A 17,498-nucleotide genomic window follows, 5' to 3' on the forward strand; every position below is an offset into this window, starting at 1 on the left:
ACATAGGTCACTTCTCAAGATATTACTTCAGAAATGAGTAATGAATTGAAAGCCCTCCAATCACAGCCATTATTTTTGCTAGTATTTTGTAACACTGATCTTGCATACACCTTGTATATTTCTATAAATTCAATGTCAATGTTGCTCATGCTATACCTAAGAAAACCCAGTGAGAGTAACTGGATTCTAAAGAATAAGATTTTGTCATATACAGTTGAGCTTTGGAAGGCCACAAACCATTCTAACAGCTAATATTTTTTTTCACTTCCCAAACAAAGAGTCAGTTTCTTCTCCTTTGTGGGCAATGTCATTCTGGTTGAGAATGCATGGTCTAGAGCTTGCAGGGTAAAGCAAGGAGATTGGGTTGTATGTCAACTGTAATAGGAAGCCTTTGGAGAGTTTTAAGCAAGGTGATATAATCTCAATTATATTTTTAAAATCTCACTTCAGCTATTATGTTGAGACTTGAACGGAAAGCAAGGAGATCTTCATTCCCAACACTCAATTTAATCAGGCTTAAGGTTTTATATTCTACTCTAAATCCTCTAGTTACTGAGATAACACATTTCTCTCCCTAGCTGCCAAAGCATCAGGTCACATGCTACTGCTTTTGTTTTCAGTTCGTTTTTCATCATTGGTTCTGGGTATTTTTCTCACAATCTTTAAAGTTTAGCTATAAATTTAAAAGGAGAGCTGTCATATTTCATCCAACATTTTAAAGTGATTTAATAGAAGAGTTTTCCTCTACCTACACTTTATTCTTTTTTTTTTTAATCCTGTGGGTTCATTAGCCACTCTATTAGTCAACTAGTTGTGCACTTCTCTTCCTTCATGATGGATACAAGAAGATTACAGGGGAGTCAGAGGAGTGATGCCCACATTTTGTGAGAGCCCTCCTTCAACACCTACTGTTTTTTCTTTAATGAGTGAGCTAGGTGGTTCATGGCTTATTTCAGAATCCTCTCAAATTGATATTAAAAATGACATTAAAGCCACACTGAAATATTAATTCTTTAAACTATAATCCATTGAAAATTATACCCAGGTATGTTGTACAACATATTAACAGCACAAGGTAAGAAATGTTGAGTGAGATGGGTGAAAGGGATCAGTACATACAAACTTCCAGTTATGTGTCATATAGACATAACGAACAGCAACGTGACTCTAGTTAATAATATTCTATTGCATATTGAAAACTGCTAAAAGAGTAGAGCTTAAAAATTCTCATCACAAGAAAAACTATGAATGATGAATATTAACTGGACTACTGTAATCATTTTGCAATATATGCAAAATCAAAATATTGCACACCTGAGACTAAACAATATTATATGCCAATTATATACCTCAATAAAAAGAAATATTATTTTTTGAAAATAAAATGAAAGTTATTTTTTCGGACCCTCATTCCCCTGACTTCACATCTCCCAATGACTTCTATAATTGGTGAGTTTGAGAGGATGGATGTATTAGAAACCTTTTGAGTTGTTTCTTGTATTTATCTCTTTTAGCCACAATATAATCAACTTTAAGACAGAGTAAACTTTGTAGGCAAGTGATACTTGTCCATATCAGGGAGACTTACAGTTGTATCCAGCTTTGCCTGTGATTGGGTAAAGTATGAGGAAGTACTTGTGGCCTCAGAGCTAAGCATGTCCTCCAAGCCAGCTTTATCAATTATAAAGGAAATATTTTGACCTCCATTTGTGTCATTATTGTGCCTGTCCCTCAAATGGTTAAAAACTTGCAAGGAGAAAAGGGGCTATATTTATTGGTCTTTTGGAACCTCAACCCAAACATTATGTTGAGATGTGAAACAATTTCAATCTGCAAGGGAAGGAACAACCATTAGAGATATGCCACGGCCTGGTATTATTTCTTCGAGATAAATAGAGGATCTGGATAATTAGAGGATGTATTGTCATCTCTAAGACCTGAAAGGAAACTTTTGGTATTCCAAATATTTTAGGTGCCTCCAGTAATAACCTGGAGGAAAGGGTTGGGAGATTCTGACAGTATTCCTTTAAATGTAATGCATGCTGAAACCAAGACTGATTGTGTGACTCCCATTAGTAATTAATCACTAATGCCTTACCCACCTCCATTTTAACTCAGAAAGGAAAATATCATCTGGGCTTGGGGAAAGTGAAAGTGAAGTCATTCAGTCGTGTCCGACTCTTTGTGACCCCACGGACTGTAGCCTACCAGGATTCTCCGTCCATGGGATTTTCCAGGCAAGAGTACTGGAGTGGGTTGCCATTTCCTTCTCCAGGGTATCTTCCCGATCCAGGTATCGAACCTGGGTCTCCAGCATGTGCTTGGGGAAGGAGGATGGAATGTTATCTAGGCAATGCACTTAAAACAATGCTACATTACTATAGGCATCTATACTAATAAGAAAATTCAAGACCTGTCCAAAACCTGCCTACTTTTGAAGAGTCAGTTATGTTAAATTCTTTACTAACTGATTTAAACCAATGATAAACTCTTTGGGGGGAACCTTCTGCCCATTATCACGAGAGAAACTATTAGTTCTTATCTGGTTACAATAGAAGGACTAGGGAATGTTCCAAGGAGTTGAAGCAAAAGTAAGAATGTATATAGGCTTTCTTGGACAGTTTCTAATTCTCACTTCATCAGCATTATATACTAAATTTAAGGAAGAAAGAGCCCAAATGCTTCATCTATTCTTTCACTTGGGAAATTGTGTGGATCAAGGATATCAGGAAACCTAGTATTGTAAGTGACACTTCTTATATTTCCCTCCAAGCAGATATCTTGTCTAAGGGCAAATTGGGCATGCTACACTACACTGTGAAATATAGTGAGATAGACCAATTTTGGGCTTTCTTGGTAGCTCAGTGGTAAAGAATCTCCTGCCAATGCAGGAGATGTGGGTTTGATTCCTGGATCGGAAAGATCCCCTGGAGATGGAAATGGCAACCCATTCCAGTGTTCTTGTCTGGGAAACATCATGGACAGAGGATCCTGGTAGGCTATAGTCCATGGGTTCTCAAAAGAGTCAAACGGGACTGATCAACTAAACAATCATAAAAACAAGACAAATTTCACATTACACATAATGGTGCCAGACTGCTTTAAACCATATCTGTTACCTGGATTATTGGAAAAGACACAAATTGATCTCCCATTTTCAGTCTGCACTCCATTAGAGACTACTCTCAAGTGTTGCCACAATAAATAATGCTGAGCCTCTGCTGCAAATAACTGAATGGTTCCCCATCACACACAACGTAAAAGTCAAATTCCATTCTTCTCCCAGATCCGCATCACTTCTCTGAACTCACTTCCTTGATATTCTCTACCTTGCTCACTCAGTTCCAGCCATGTTGGCATTCTCAATATTGCTTGAACACGTCAGGCCTACTCTTGCCTTGAGCCTCAGCACTTGTTGTCCCTCTTGCTGGAATGCCCCTTCCCTAGACAACCACAGGGCTAGTTCTATCAGTGCCTTCAGGTCTTTACTCAAAAACTGTGTGCTCAGTGAGGCTCTCTCTGGACTCCCTATCTATCCAATTTCAGCCTCCTCCCTGGAATTCCAGTTCCCCCATTCTTTGCTTTATATTTTTTCTTTCTTAACATTTATCAGTGTGAAAATACTTTAAATTTTACTTCTTGTCTCTTGGCTAGTCTGTCTCCTAAACTACAATGAAAGTTCCATGAGGGTAAGATTACTTTATCTTTCTTATGACCATATTCTAAGCTCCTGTCTAGAAGACTGCCTGGCAGAGAGCCCCCCTGAAGTAAGTATTGGTGAGATGAAGATAAAGAAAGCAAAATAAAAAGCAAATGGGGTTAAAGTAAGCCAAAGAATGGCTAAGCTACCAATGCAAATGCTTCCAGGGGACATCTGGGCATTTTATTAGAGTGAAGCAGGCCATCTGGGGGCATGGCCCACTCGAGAGAGCATTCTGAGTTTAAAATGGGCTGAGCCCTTCCTCAGAGTCAACTCCTTGTGTCTTTGTTGGAATGTGGGCCCTAACCCTTGCTCTACTGTTTTGTTTTCTCAGGCAAGCCAGACATGTGGATTTTTGAAGTGTGAAATTCCCCAAATGTCTATATAGCTAATTTTAAAATGGAGGATAATAAAAACATGAAGATCAAGCAAAATATGACAGTGGGCTGAAACTGGCCCATGAGTGGCCTGCAGGTGTTTGCTAGACTGAATTATGTGATGTATGAAAGAAAACCTATCCCTGCTCTGGTGAGGTGGGCTTGCCTTCTGTAGTTCTCGAGGCAAACAGCTTCAGATCATGTTTGGTGGAGAGAATGAACTGGAATTACCAACTTCTTTCCACTCCAGGAAGCTCCCTGCCTCCCCATCTGCCTGCTATGCCTGGAGTTATTGGGCAGAAGAGAGACACCAGAATTGTTTCTTGGAGGGCAGAGTGTGCAGTGGGAAGACCAGAGAGAGTTTTGAAGTTTTTCCCACAGCAAAACTGGGAGAAGGAAAGAAAGAGAGAAGGACAAAGACCCATGTATCGGGACACCATACCTCAGAGGGAATTTATTGGGAGTTACCACACTCTCTTCTCACCAACCACCTATGTGGCACTATACAGTTGAAGGACTTAGTTATACAAAGTCGCATCTCCCCGCCCAACTGCCCGTGCCACCTATCTCACCTGGAAATAGAACTGCACACATTTCCAGCACAGCTCCCCGTGTGCTTGAAGTGGGCAAGACTAATCAGGAGGTGCCTGTGAAGGGTCAGTAGGCACTGGTTTTGTTGGGATGTTGCCAGAATGGGGTTTCTGGAGGCAGCAGACCTCCATCTGGTGAAGCACAAGTGGTGGGGTCATGGGGGGAGGCGGGGGTGGGATAACTGTGGTTTCAGGCGGGGGCTGAGAGAAGCATGGACAGTCAAGAATTCCCTATGCCCTGGAGAGAAACATTAAGCTCAATCCTCTGTTGCTTCTCTTCTGTAAGGAGGCAAGGCATAGCCCCGGAGGATGAAGAACAGTGAGATGAGTGCAATATCTGGGTCAAGCAAGTGTCCATTTTTCTGGATAAAATGCTTTTCAAATGCAAGGTGGCACATCTCTTATGTTCTGAGAACTCCACTAACTCATTCCAGAAAAAGTCGTTTGTTCAGTGTAGGGGAAGTGAACCGAGAACTTCAGGTCTGACATTTCTTGCTCCTGGGTCCTCTGGAAACTACAAGGAAACTGACAACAGCCCCCTGCTATGGAGCACCATGCAGTGTGTTTAAGCTGAGGGCTGGGCTCTGCTCAGCAGGTGTGGCATGATGTCCCTGATATGATAAAAGTCTTTTAAGTCTAAACTTGGCTCCTGCTTAACTCTTGAGACAGTCCTGTCAAAATTCCCCTCTAGGGAAGCTCCAATCCATGTGGTTTGTTTGTTGCCACATCCTTTGTGCACAGAGCTAAGGAGGGCAACTTGGATACTGCCAGATGGCCTAGTTTCCTTGGGTCTTTCCATCTCTCATGGGCTCCACACCTCACACCCTTTTTTCTCTATTCTCACTCCCTCTGTCAGTCTTTCTTCTTAGAATTCCTCCTTCCTCAGTGTCCCTTCCCTTCTGGAGTGTCCCTTTTAGCCTCTCCTCAGATCTCTGCCAACTTTGCCTTTCTCTCCCTTGCTCTGCACCTCTTCTAAACGTCTTTGTGTCCCTCTTTACTCAATTTATCCTGTCCGTTTTCCCCTCAGCCCCGAGATTTCACTCTCCCTCTGTTATTCTTCACCCTCTTCCAGTTGGCTGCCTCCCACTCTTAGGTCATCCCTCTCCTTAGGAGCCTCTCCATTTCCAGCCCCTTCCCACCTCCTTTCTTAAGCAGCCTCCTTCCCTTTTCCTTTCACCCACAGCCCATCTCTAGTTCATTCTCTTCTCCTCTCCCTAGCCCAAACCAGCCAAGTCCTATTCCATTTTTATTTGACTGATTATGATACTAGCTGAACTTTATTCACAGCCTGAATTTTACAGCTGCTCCTTCCTTTCATGTTCCATCCACCAAACACACCCAACCTTTGAACATGACAAATTCCTTACACACAGCATGTCATGACCACATACATTTGTATTTCTTAGAACAAGACAATAGTTATGCTGGCAAAGATGTTTAATCAACATGGACCCTAAAGCTTTCAACACACTGAAAATAACATTAGCTTGCATGTCTACAAAATACGCATTTGTTTTCACAAACGTGGCAAAGTTTATCCTGACAGTTAGGACTTTTTCACCAAATCATAGACATAGATGTGGAAATCATCATCAAACTTGATGAAATACACAGAGGGTTTGGCTTCCACTTGGTGAATCACCATTCCGATCCGTTTGGAGCCATCTTCTTTGGTATATTCCACATGTTTGCCTATCAGGCCATCTACAACTCCTCCTGGCTCCCTTTCTGTGAGAGGAGACTCACTGGACTCTGGCATGATACGGAGGTCTCCTTCTTTATAATCATCTAGAAGCTGGTACATGTACAAGACAGGATCTTTCTCATAGGTAATATAAAACCAGGCTTTCATGATCGGTGCTTGGGCTAAGACCATTCCTCTCCATTCATCCTTAGAACCATGCTCATCCTCAAACATATGTTCCACAGCTTTACCAATTATGGTATTTGCAAGGTTTGCATCACTGACTTGAGTTGATGCCACCCTGTCAGAAAGAATTTTAAGAGACAAAACTCTTTCATCTCTGTGAAGTTCCAGTCCGTATACACAGTCAATGCCATCATATTTCACCAGAAAAAGAGAAGGATTTATAGGCACCTGATCCAGAACAGTTCCTTTCCACTGAGTGATGGGTTCATCACCTTCCTTCCATCCGTGTGAAATTCTGCAGCCCACAATGTTCCTGCGGGGCTGGGACGAAGGTCTGCCTCTCTGCTTCTTTTGGGAAGCCTTTTTCTTCATCATGTTTGCAGACCCAGTGGCCTTTCCTGCAACAGCCCTGGTTTGCTGCCCTTCGGCCTCCTGTGAGTTGGGGGTTTTCATGTCTGCAAGAGGAGGAGAGAAGATAAGAGAGGAACATTCAATATGCCATAAGGTGAAGTTCTGCCGACAGCGACGTCTCCATGTGCCCTGCGCCAGCGCCTAAAATTTCCCCATGAGCCTGGCAATAATACTGGAAATCCTGGCTGTGTGCCTGAAAGTGCTCTCCCTTCTAGGTTCCCTGAGGCTGCGGTGAAAGGCGGCAGCGGCAGCGGCAGCGGCAGCGGCAGTGGTGCTGCCTGGGGTTAAGAACTCTGCAGGAGGGGGAAGACTACGTCCTTGTTCAGAGACCTCAGTCTCCGTCACCGCCACTGGCGCCCACTCTGAATCCCCTGCAAAACCCCTATCCTTCCACAGCCCTGACCCACATGCCCTCACTCACTGTCGTCCTGCTCAGAACACCCTAGTAGTCTGCTACTCACACGCCCCCTGTCTACCTCCGCTCGCTTTCTTGGCCCCCAGTGCCCTCGCCCCCCTGTGCTCATCTTCAACGTCTTGCCTGCTTTCTAACGCTATGCCCCTTTCCTATTGCCCATTGCACTCCCCCTTCCCACCCTAGCCTCACCCGGCGCCTGCCTCCACCCCTTATCTCTGGCAGGAATCCATCCCATCCCCCTTCTCTGTCCCGGCGCCCACCAATGGCCTTTCCTTTCCTGGCGTCCACCGCCCGGATCTCAGGCTTCACGAGTGCAAATCGGACACCTCGCAGCTTCCTTTGCGGTGAGTCTGTGTGCAAGAAGGATAGGCAGTCAATGAGCTGCGTGCTTGTGAGAGCAGGAGGGGAGGATCATTCAGGGAGGAGCTAGTTCAAGAGGGCGGAGCTATGGTAGGTGAGGAGGTAGTGGTGTCTTCAGAGCTGTATTCTGCCTCCTTGGTGGTGGTGATAGCCCCCTCTGAGACATATGCCTCCATCCGGTGCTATCGATGCTGTATTTTATTTTCCTCCCTCTTTCTGTACAGGACTGGGATCTTAGTTTCTTTTTAATGAAGAGTGACCCCTTTTCTCTTCAACCCTATGCTGCCATCATCCCTTGTCTTGGAGGCACTCCAAGCTGCTCATCTCCTTCGAAATTTAACTCTCTGGAAATTATAGGTGGTCCTTTCCTCTGCAGGTAATTCCCACCTTCACCATGTCAGACTCTCTAACTCTACCCCTTAGCTGCCCCGCTAGAATGCCTCCTTTTCCATACATTCGTAACATTTTTTTCAGACACACAAAATTCATGCAAAACATATATGGGTACAGAAATCCTTTATATTCATACACATATTTATGTGCATATATATTTTTCCATGAATTTCTGATATTCATTTTCAAAGATACATAATCTTAAATACACACCTCTATTCAATCACATAACACATAGACATTTTTGGTGTACAACTACACAGATATACATATAATAAGAATTTCTCCAAAGCAGATGTAGCATCTTGTTGTGTTGGAGAAAGCTCTTGAGAGTTAGGAGATCAAACCATTCAATCCTAAAGGAAATCAATATTGTATATTCATTGGAAGGACTGATGATGAAGCTAAAGCTCCAAATAAGTAGAATAGGCATTGTGTGACTAAAAAAAGATTTTTAGATTGCTTTTATTTTAAAATTCATTTATTTATATTAATTGGAGTATAATTAGTTTTCAATATTTTCATGATTTTTTGCCATACGTGAACATAAATCGGCCATGGTTATACATGTGTCTCCCCCATCCTGAATCCCCTCCCACCCCCTCCCCAGCCTGTCTCTCTATGTTGTCCCAGAACACTGGCTTTGGGTGCCCTGCTTCATGCATTGAACTCGCACTAGTCATCTATTTTACATATGGTAATGTTTATGTTTCAATGCTATTCTTTCAAATTAGTCAGAATGGCCATCATCCAAATGTCTACAAACAATAAATTCTGGAGAAGGTGTGGAGAAAAGGGAACCCTCTCACGCTGTTGGTAGGAATGCAAACTGGCCCAGCCACTGTAGAGAATAGTGCAGAGATTCCTTAAAAAACTGGAAATAGAACTGCCATATGACCCAGCAATCCCACTGCTGGGCATACACACCAAAGAAACCAGAACTGAAAGAGACACATGTTCCCCAATGTTCATCACAGCACTGTTTACAATAGCTAGGACATGGAAGTAACCTAGATGTCCATTGGCAGACAAATGGATAAGGAAATTGTGGTACATATACACCACAGAATATTACACAGGTATAAAAAATAATACATTTGAATCAGTTCTAATGAGGTGGATGAAACTGAAGCCTATCACAGAGTGAAGTAAGTCAGAAAGAGAAACACCAATACAGTATATTAATGCATATATATGGAATTTAGAAAGACTGTAATGACGATCCTATATGAAAGGCTGCAAAAAAGAAACAGATGTAAAGAACAGATTTTTGGACTAGGTGGGAGAAGGTGAGGGTGGGATGATTTGAGAGAATAGCATTGAAACATGTATAATACCATATGCAAAACAGATGACCAGTGCAATTTCAACACATGAAGCAGGGCACTCAAAGCCAGTGCTCTGGGACAACCCAGAGGGATAGGGTGGGGAGGGAAGTGAGAGGGGGTTTCAGGATGGAGGGGCACATGTGCACCCACGGCTGATTCATATTGAAGTATGGCAAAAGCCACCACAATATTGTAAAGTAATTATCCTCTAATTAAATTAATTATTTTTGAAAAAATTAAAAAAACAACAACAATATTTGATACTACTGTTTTAAAACTGTGGTAACAAGAACAGTCTTATTTGACTTTTAATGTTGGGGACCAGTACAGAGTCCCTTTTTGCTCATTTAACATTAGGTAGTGTAGTAATATCAAATCCTGTTTCAATGCTATTCCCTCAAATCATCCCATCCTCTCCTTCTACTGAATCTAAAAGTCTCTTCTTTATGACTGTGTCTCCTTTGCTGCCCTGTACGTTGGATCATAGGTACAATCTTTTTAAATTCCATAAATACGTGTTATTTGTCTTTCTCTTTCTGACTCACTCAATGAACGTGAGTTTGAGCAAGCTCCGGGAGATGGTGAAGAACAAGGAAGCCTGGAATTCTACAGTCCATGGGGTCACAAAGAGTTGGACACAACTGTGTAACTGAACAATAACAATAAAAGTTTAAAGTTTCGAAGCTGAAAATAGCACACTATTTTTGTGTGTCATTCCAATTTGTTATAGATCTTTTCTAGTTCTACATAGTGAAATTTATTTTTATCTTGTTTGTATTTTTTGTTTCTTATAGTTTTTTTCTACAATATCCCATAATTCTTTAAAACATCAATATTATGGTGTTATATAAGTAGGAAAGCAATCTCAAGCTCATTTTAAAAAGAAGTAATTTATTGGGTAATTATTTGAATAATCTAATGAATGTCAGATTAGGCTTACTCTAAGTGTTCAGTGTTATGGGCTGAATTGTTTTCCCTAGAAATTTGGATGTAGAAGTCTTCACCCTCAGTGCCTCAGAATGTGAATGTATTTGGAATTAGGGTCTTTGCAGTGATATTTATAGTGCAATGGGATTTCCAGGTAGGCTTTAAAGTAATATAACTTGTGTCTTTATAAGAACAGGAGATTAGAATACATGGAAGACAGACCATGTGAAGATAGAAAATATGACTGTCTCCAAAGCCAAAAAGAGAGGTTTCAGAAAAGAATCAACCCAGCCAACACCTTGGTCTTGGACTCATAGTCTCCAGAACTGTGAAAAAATAAATGTATGTTGTTTAAGTCACTGAATCTGTAGTACTTTTTATGACAGCACTAGTAGGGCTTCCATGGTGGCTCAGTAGTAAAGAATCCACTTGCCAAATCAAGAGGATGCAAGATTGATCCCCTGGATAAGGAAATGGCAACCCACTTCAGTATTCTTGCCTGGGAAATTCCATGGACAGAGGAGCCTGTTGTTCTACAGTCCATAGCGTCTAAGCTTGTGGACTTTTTTTTAATCACCATTTGGTTTCTTACAAAGCTACTCCTATTGATGACGCTATGGCAGGAAAGTACTATTCAAGATAGCATAATTTTCCCCTTCATGTCAATGTACGGCAAAACAAATACAATATTGTAAAGTTAAAAAGTAGATAAATAAACTAATTTAAAAAAGATAGCATATTTTTTACACTACTTAGACTTCTAATAACTCAGCTTTTGTTGCAGTGAATGACTCAATGGCTAGCAGTCACAGAGCCTTGAAGAGGGGGCCATTCTAGAGCAGGGCTTTGTGTATATAACTCTAGGTTTAAGCTGTAAAGAAAATGTTGCATATTTGAGATGATAATTTTTAACTGTAATGCATGAAAAAACAGGGCTAGTTGACTCCACTATTCTAGCTATTTATATTACCTCTTCTTCTATCTGAACTCACATTGACCGACCCCAGTGTGGCTTGGGAAATGGGTTGTGCTATGGAGTGAATTGTGTCCCCTTTCCTCCAAATTCACATGTCTAAGCCCTAACTCCTGATGTGATGAAATTTGGAGATAGGGTCTCTAAGTGATAATTTGGGTTAGGTAAAGTCATGTAGGTGGGACCTTTATAATAGGATTAATGACCTTATAAGAAGAGAAAGAGCCACCAGTGCTCTGTCTCTACAATTCAGGACACAGCAAGATGGGAAGCCTTCTGCAAGCACCTTGATCTTAGACTTTCAGTCTCTAAAATTGTGACAAACACATTTTTGCTATTTAAGCCACCCAGCCTATGGTATTTTTTTTTATGGCAGCAGAATAATACAGGATGTGACCTTGGCAATGAGCCTTGAGTAATTTTTCTCTCCAGGTCAATACTGTAAAATAGAGTATTTCCTGCCATATCAATAAACGAGGATATCCCAGCCATCCACGATTCTGGCCCTCTAAATGAGAATTTCTGAGCCCAGGAAGAACAATGCCTGCTATCTGGCAGCCATTGTGCTGCTGCAATGAGCTGCTGCCAGTCCTTATGGTGAACAAGGAATTAAAGATGTGAATAATCAAATTGTATGATGCTGGCCCCAGATAGTGAGAGAGTCAATTCCTAGGCAGGTTGATAAGAAGTCCAGGGGTCCCCAAGGAGAGAGGGGTCTGGAATTCTCAAGGAGGAGGAAAGGACAAACATTTTTTTTCCCCCTCTACATTCCTTAGTCTTAGTCACATAAAACATTTTTATCTTTAATCCTGAAACTGATGATTACACAACAAACAACTCAGTTTAAACTCTGTACTAAGGATTATACAACAACAATGTATCCTGCTTGAGGACAGTTTCTCCTTCCTGAAAACCTTCTGGCTAATCCTGTTATTTTAAAATGTAAATTATGGGAGTGGGTCTAGTAAGATCTTAACAACCTCCAGACAGTATTTTGATTCATTGTAATAACTAAGTAAAAAGTATATAACTCCCTTGCTAACACTAGAGGGGTGGCACTCTTTCTGCCCCCTTCTGATGATGTCTATGTCAGAAGCTTTCTCTATCTCTTTTATATTTGAATAAAATTTTATTACACAAAAGCTCTGAGCAATCAAGCCTTGTCTCTGGCCCTGGATTGAATTCTTCTCCTCTGGAGGCCAAGAATCCTGGTGTCTTTCATGGTTCAGCAGCAACCTTTCAATAGCTGAGATACGTATGAAAGGAATGATTTCAGTAAGCCCAGATTCTTGCATCTTCCAATACATAGAAATGGGCTAAATTATTTAACTTAGAATATCTGGTTTTCTCTAATTAACAACGATTTTTTGATGTTCAGACTACCTTCTCCTTGTCACAAACTTCTGTATAACCTGACTCTTCCCTCCACTTCCTTGGAACAGTTTTCTCAGGTTACTTCAAGTCTTCTGGACTTGAAGTCCTAAAATTTCCCACCAAATAAGACATAGCTCTCAAATTCTAGGTTGTGACTATTTTTTAAGTTGACAGTTTTGGTGACCACAAAGGGACCCAGAGCAGATGCCTTTCCTCTGCCTGACTCTATGAGGATCCAGAGACTTGGTACTGGCAGACACCACTTGTGCCCATCTGCCTGCATAGGGAGTCCAGACAGATCTGAGTGAGTCTCTTCTGGTTCTTGGATCTCCTGTATTTGTTGATGATTCTGAGTTTTATTTGATAGGGGAAAAGGTTATCTTTGAAATTTTGTTTCAAGAAGAGTTACCTGGATTGCTGAGCTAGACACTATTCAGGACATCCTCAGTGTAGAAGGCACTGGGAAGAATTTACTAGAGCTGGGGACCCTCAATGTTAAAGCACTGGGAAGACTCAGTTTGGATACTGGGTAGTTAGCCTCAGTTTGCAAACTGGGAAGAATTGCTCTGTTAAACACTGAGTAAGATGACAGTGAGTTGTTAGTGGGGAGATTGGCCTGTCATTTTTTCTTCAATTGGATATCTTAATAGAGTGTGTCTTTAAAAAACAAGCTCCAAAGAAGGGATTCTCTCCTTCTAACTGGCAATGACTTTTTCAGACAACTGAGAAACTTGCAGAAGTGATGGAGGCAAGACCTCATGTTGTGCAGCTTGTCCATATAGGGAAACCCATTCATTTAATTGGGGATACACATAAGAATTGGCCATTCTGCGATCTGAGCACCCATGGAAGGAACAACTCTGTGGCAAAACCAGAGAAGTTAAGCTCCTAAGCAGCACACACTGGGCCATCACAAGATCATCACTAGCTATTTTATCTTGACAAACTGATTGAAAAATGAGAAATAAATATTTCAAAATGAAAGCGAAAGGAATGACAGATTGCCAACACCCCAGCTAGGTAAATGTATGTACAAAACTTACAAGTGTTTATTTGATGGGAAATTGGAGAAAATCTCACCCTGGAAATTGAAGGGGCTCTTCCAATGCATACGCAGTTAACATTAAAATCTGGCTTGGTGAAACCTTAAACAATGGCCTACTGGGGAAAGGTCATATTTCTCTGTGTCTTTGAGATATGAATGTTCTACCTGATCTTCCTAGGTTTCGCTTTGTATATGTTTTCAAAAACCTGGACTTGAGAGTAAAACTCTGGATTTATTTAGGTTATATCCTCCTGTCTCTCTTATGGGGAAGTCTTTTGCATCTTAATGGTTTGAATGTCTGTTGAGATATATTATATTGGAGGTGAAATAATGAACCCTTTTTAAAATTGGAAAAACTAACAAATTGGGGCATCTAGAGTATTCTCATTGTAAACAGCTATTTATTGGTACCTATAAAACAAAAGTCAAATTAAAGGTGAGAAAAGTATAGCAATTAACATGAACTTCCATAGTTTTAGAACAGATAAGGAAAAACAGACTTGGGAAGCTTCATTTGTGGTCTTTGCTTCCCCTCAATGGGTCTTTTAGATGCTAATAATAGCATTCCTTCAGTTCAGTTCAGTCACTCAGTCCTGTATGACTCTTTGTGACCCCATGAGACTGCAGCATGGCAGGCCTCCTTGTCCATCACCAACTCCTGGAGTTTACTCAAATTCATGTCCATTGAGTCGGGTGATGCCATCCAACCATCTCATCCTCTGCAGTCCCCTTCTCCTGCCCTAAATCATTCCCAGCATCAGAGTCTTTTCAAATGAGTCAGCTCTTTGCATCAGGTGGCCAAATTATTGGAGCTTCAGCTTCAGAACCAGTCCTTCCAATGAATATTCAGGGATGATTTCCTTTAGGATGGACTGGTTGGATCTCCTTGCAGTCCAAGGGACTGTCAAGAGTCTTCTCCAACACCACAGTTCAAAAGCATCAATTCTTTGGCACTCAGCTTTCTTTATAGTTTAACTCTCACATCCATACATGACTACTGGAAAAACCATAGCCTTGACTAGATGGATGTTTTTTGGCAAAATAATGTCTCTGCTTTTTAATATGCTGTCTAGATTGGTCATGGAGAAGTCAATGGCAACCCACTCCAGTACTCTTGCCTGGAAAATCCCACAGACGGAGGAGCCTGGTGAGCTACAGTCCATGGGGTCACGAAGAGTCGGACATGACTGAGTGACTTCACTTTCACTTTTACTTTCATGCATTGGAGAAGGAACTGGCAACCCACTCCAGTACTCTTGCCTGGAGAATCCCAGGGACAGAGGAGCCTGGTGGGCTGCCGTCTATGGGGTCGCACAGAGTTGAACACAACTGATGCGACTTAGCAGCAGCAGCTAGGTTGGCCATAACTTTCCTTCCAAGGAGTAAGCCTCTTTTAATTTCATGGCTTCAGTCACCATCTGCAGTGATTTTGGAACCCCAAAAAATAAAGTCTTCCACTGTTTCCCATCTCTTTGCCATGAAGTGATGGGACCAGATGCCATGATCTTAGTTTTCTGAATGTTGAGTTTTAAGCCAACATTTTCACTCTCCTCTTTCACTTTCATCTTTTAAAAAACAAATTCCGTATATTTTAATTTTTCTGATTGATTTTTATTTTGCATTTTTGTGTTGCATTTTTGAAAGTCTAACCTCTATTCTAGGTTTGTAATCTTAGCTTATTGTTGTTTGTTATCAATTTTGTACCGTTAAGAATCTAATCTTCAATATCCATTTTCACCTAGGAATTTGATTACTTGCTTTATTTTTCTCTTCCCTTGTGACTCTCCCTTTTCTTCTCTGGGTCACTGCTATCTCATTCTTCCCTCTTCTCTTCTATATATAATTCTGTGAATCTCTCTGGGTGTTCCTGGCTGTGGAGAGCCCTTAGGGATTTGATTACTGGCTTGATTGCTCTCTCTCCTTCTGACTCTCTGCTTTCTCCTCCTGGTCACCTCTATCTCCCTCCTTCCTCTTCTATTCTTTATATAACTCTGTGAATCTCTCTGGGTTTCCTGGTTGTGGAAAGCTGTTTCCACATTAACATAGGGGTTTTATCTTCTGTGCTGTATGGATGAAGAAGACTTGAGGTTACTGAAAGAGAAGGACTGAAACCCAAAGGCAGGAGGCTTAACCCCAGAACCCTAGAACATCAGAGAACTCCTGACTCCAGGGAACGTTAATAGACAAGAGTTCACACAAAATCTCCACACCTACACTGAAACAAAGCTCCACCCAAGGGCCAACAAGTTCCAGTGTAAGACACACAATGCTAATTCTTCAGGAAACAGGAACACAACCCTGAACATGAAAAGATGGGCTGACCAAAGCCATGCCAACCCCATAGACACCCCAAAACTCACTAGTGGCCACTTCATTGCACTCCAGAGAGAAGAGATTCCAGTTCCACCCACCAGAATACAGACACAAGCTCCCCCAACTGGGAAACCTTGACAGTGGGTTCCATTCCCACCCACAGGGAGCAAACTCCACAATAAAGATGAACCACAAACTTCCAGGGCAACCCAAACACAGCAATCTAAACAAAATGAAAAGGCAGAGAAATATTCAGCAGGTGAAGGAACATGATAAAAACCCATCAATCCAAGCAAAAGAGGAGAAGATAGGGAGTCTACCTGAAAAAGAATTCAGAATAATGATAGTAAAGATGATCCAAAATCTTGAAAACAAAATGGAGTTACAGATAAATAGACTAGAGACAAGGATTGAGAAGATGCAAGAAATGTTTAACAAGGTCCTAGAAGAAATAAAGATGAGGCAATCAATAATGGACACCGTAATAACTAAGATTAAAAGCACTCTGTAGAGCACCCACAGTAGAATAACTGAGGCAGAAGAGAGGATAAATGAGGTGGAAGAAAGAGTGGTGGAAATAAATGAAGCAGACAGGAAAAAAAGAAAAAAGAATTAAAAGAAATGAGGAAAATTTCAGAAACCTCTGGAACATATTAAATGCTACAACATTCAAATCATAGTTGTCCCAGAAGAAAAAAACAAAAAGAAAGGGCAGGAGAAAGTACTTGAGGAGATAATAGTCAAAAACTTCCCTAAAATAGGGAAGGAAATAGCCACCCAAGTCCACGAAACCCAAGGAAAAACACACAAAGACACATATTAGCAAAACCAACAAAAGTTAAAAACAAAGATCAAATATTAAAAGCAGCAAGAGAAAAGCAACAATTAACACACAAGGGGATCTCCATAAAGATAACATCTAATCTTTCAATAGAAACTCTTCAGGCCAGAAGGGAATGGCAGGAGATACTTAGTGTGGTGAATAGGAAAAACCTACAACCAAGATTACTGTACCCAGCATGGATCTCATTCATATTTGAAGGAGTAGTCAAAAGCTTTACAGACAAGCAAAAGCTGAGAGAATTCAGCACCTACAAATCAGCTATTCAAAAAATGCTAAAGGATCTTCTCTAGACAGGAAACACAGTAAATGTTTATAAAAATAAAAGTAAAAAAAAAAAACAAAACAACAAAGTAAATGGTAATAGTATCATAGTAATCAATAATTACCTTAAATGTAAACGGTTTAGATTCTCCAAGCAAAAGACAAAGACTGGCCAATGGATACAGAAACAAGACCCATATATATGCTGTCTAAAACAGATCCGCCTCAAACCTAGGTACACATACAGACTGAAAATGAGGGGCTGGGAAAAGATATTTCATGCAAATGGAGACCAAAAGAAAGCAGGAGTCGTATTA

At 41.0% G+C, this 17,498-nt stretch overlaps 1 protein-coding gene across 3 annotated transcripts in view; it reads right to left on the bottom strand.

The window, feature by feature from the left end:
* Positions 1 to 6,046: 6,046 nt before the first annotated feature.
* The window catches only part of LOC145536025 (spindlin-2), a 46,617-nt gene continuing 35,165 nt past the window's right edge, over positions 6,047 to 17,498 (bottom strand). The window contains exons 1-3 of one of the 3 annotated variants that reach the window (XM_081564389.1): positions 7,624 to 7,694; positions 6,766 to 6,992; positions 6,197 to 6,462 (exon numbers count right to left, since the gene is read on the bottom strand). In XM_081564389.1, the coding sequence (XP_081420515.1) occupies positions 6,214 to 6,462; positions 6,766 to 6,990 (474 nt within the window). In that variant the 5' untranslated portion in view covers positions 6,991 to 6,992; positions 7,624 to 7,694 and the 3' untranslated portion in view covers positions 6,197 to 6,213. Of the gene's footprint in view, positions 6,993 to 7,623; positions 7,714 to 17,498 lie in introns of those variants that run through there. The other 2 variants (XM_081564386.1, XM_081564388.1) reach the window with 2 other exon arrangements.

This window comes from Giraffa tippelskirchi, chromosome X, assembly GCF_054371585.1.
Source record: "Giraffa tippelskirchi isolate mGirTip1 chromosome X, T2T-mGirTip1v1.2.pri, whole genome shotgun sequence".
Lineage (NCBI taxonomy): Eukaryota > Metazoa > Chordata > Mammalia > Artiodactyla > Giraffidae > Giraffa > Giraffa tippelskirchi.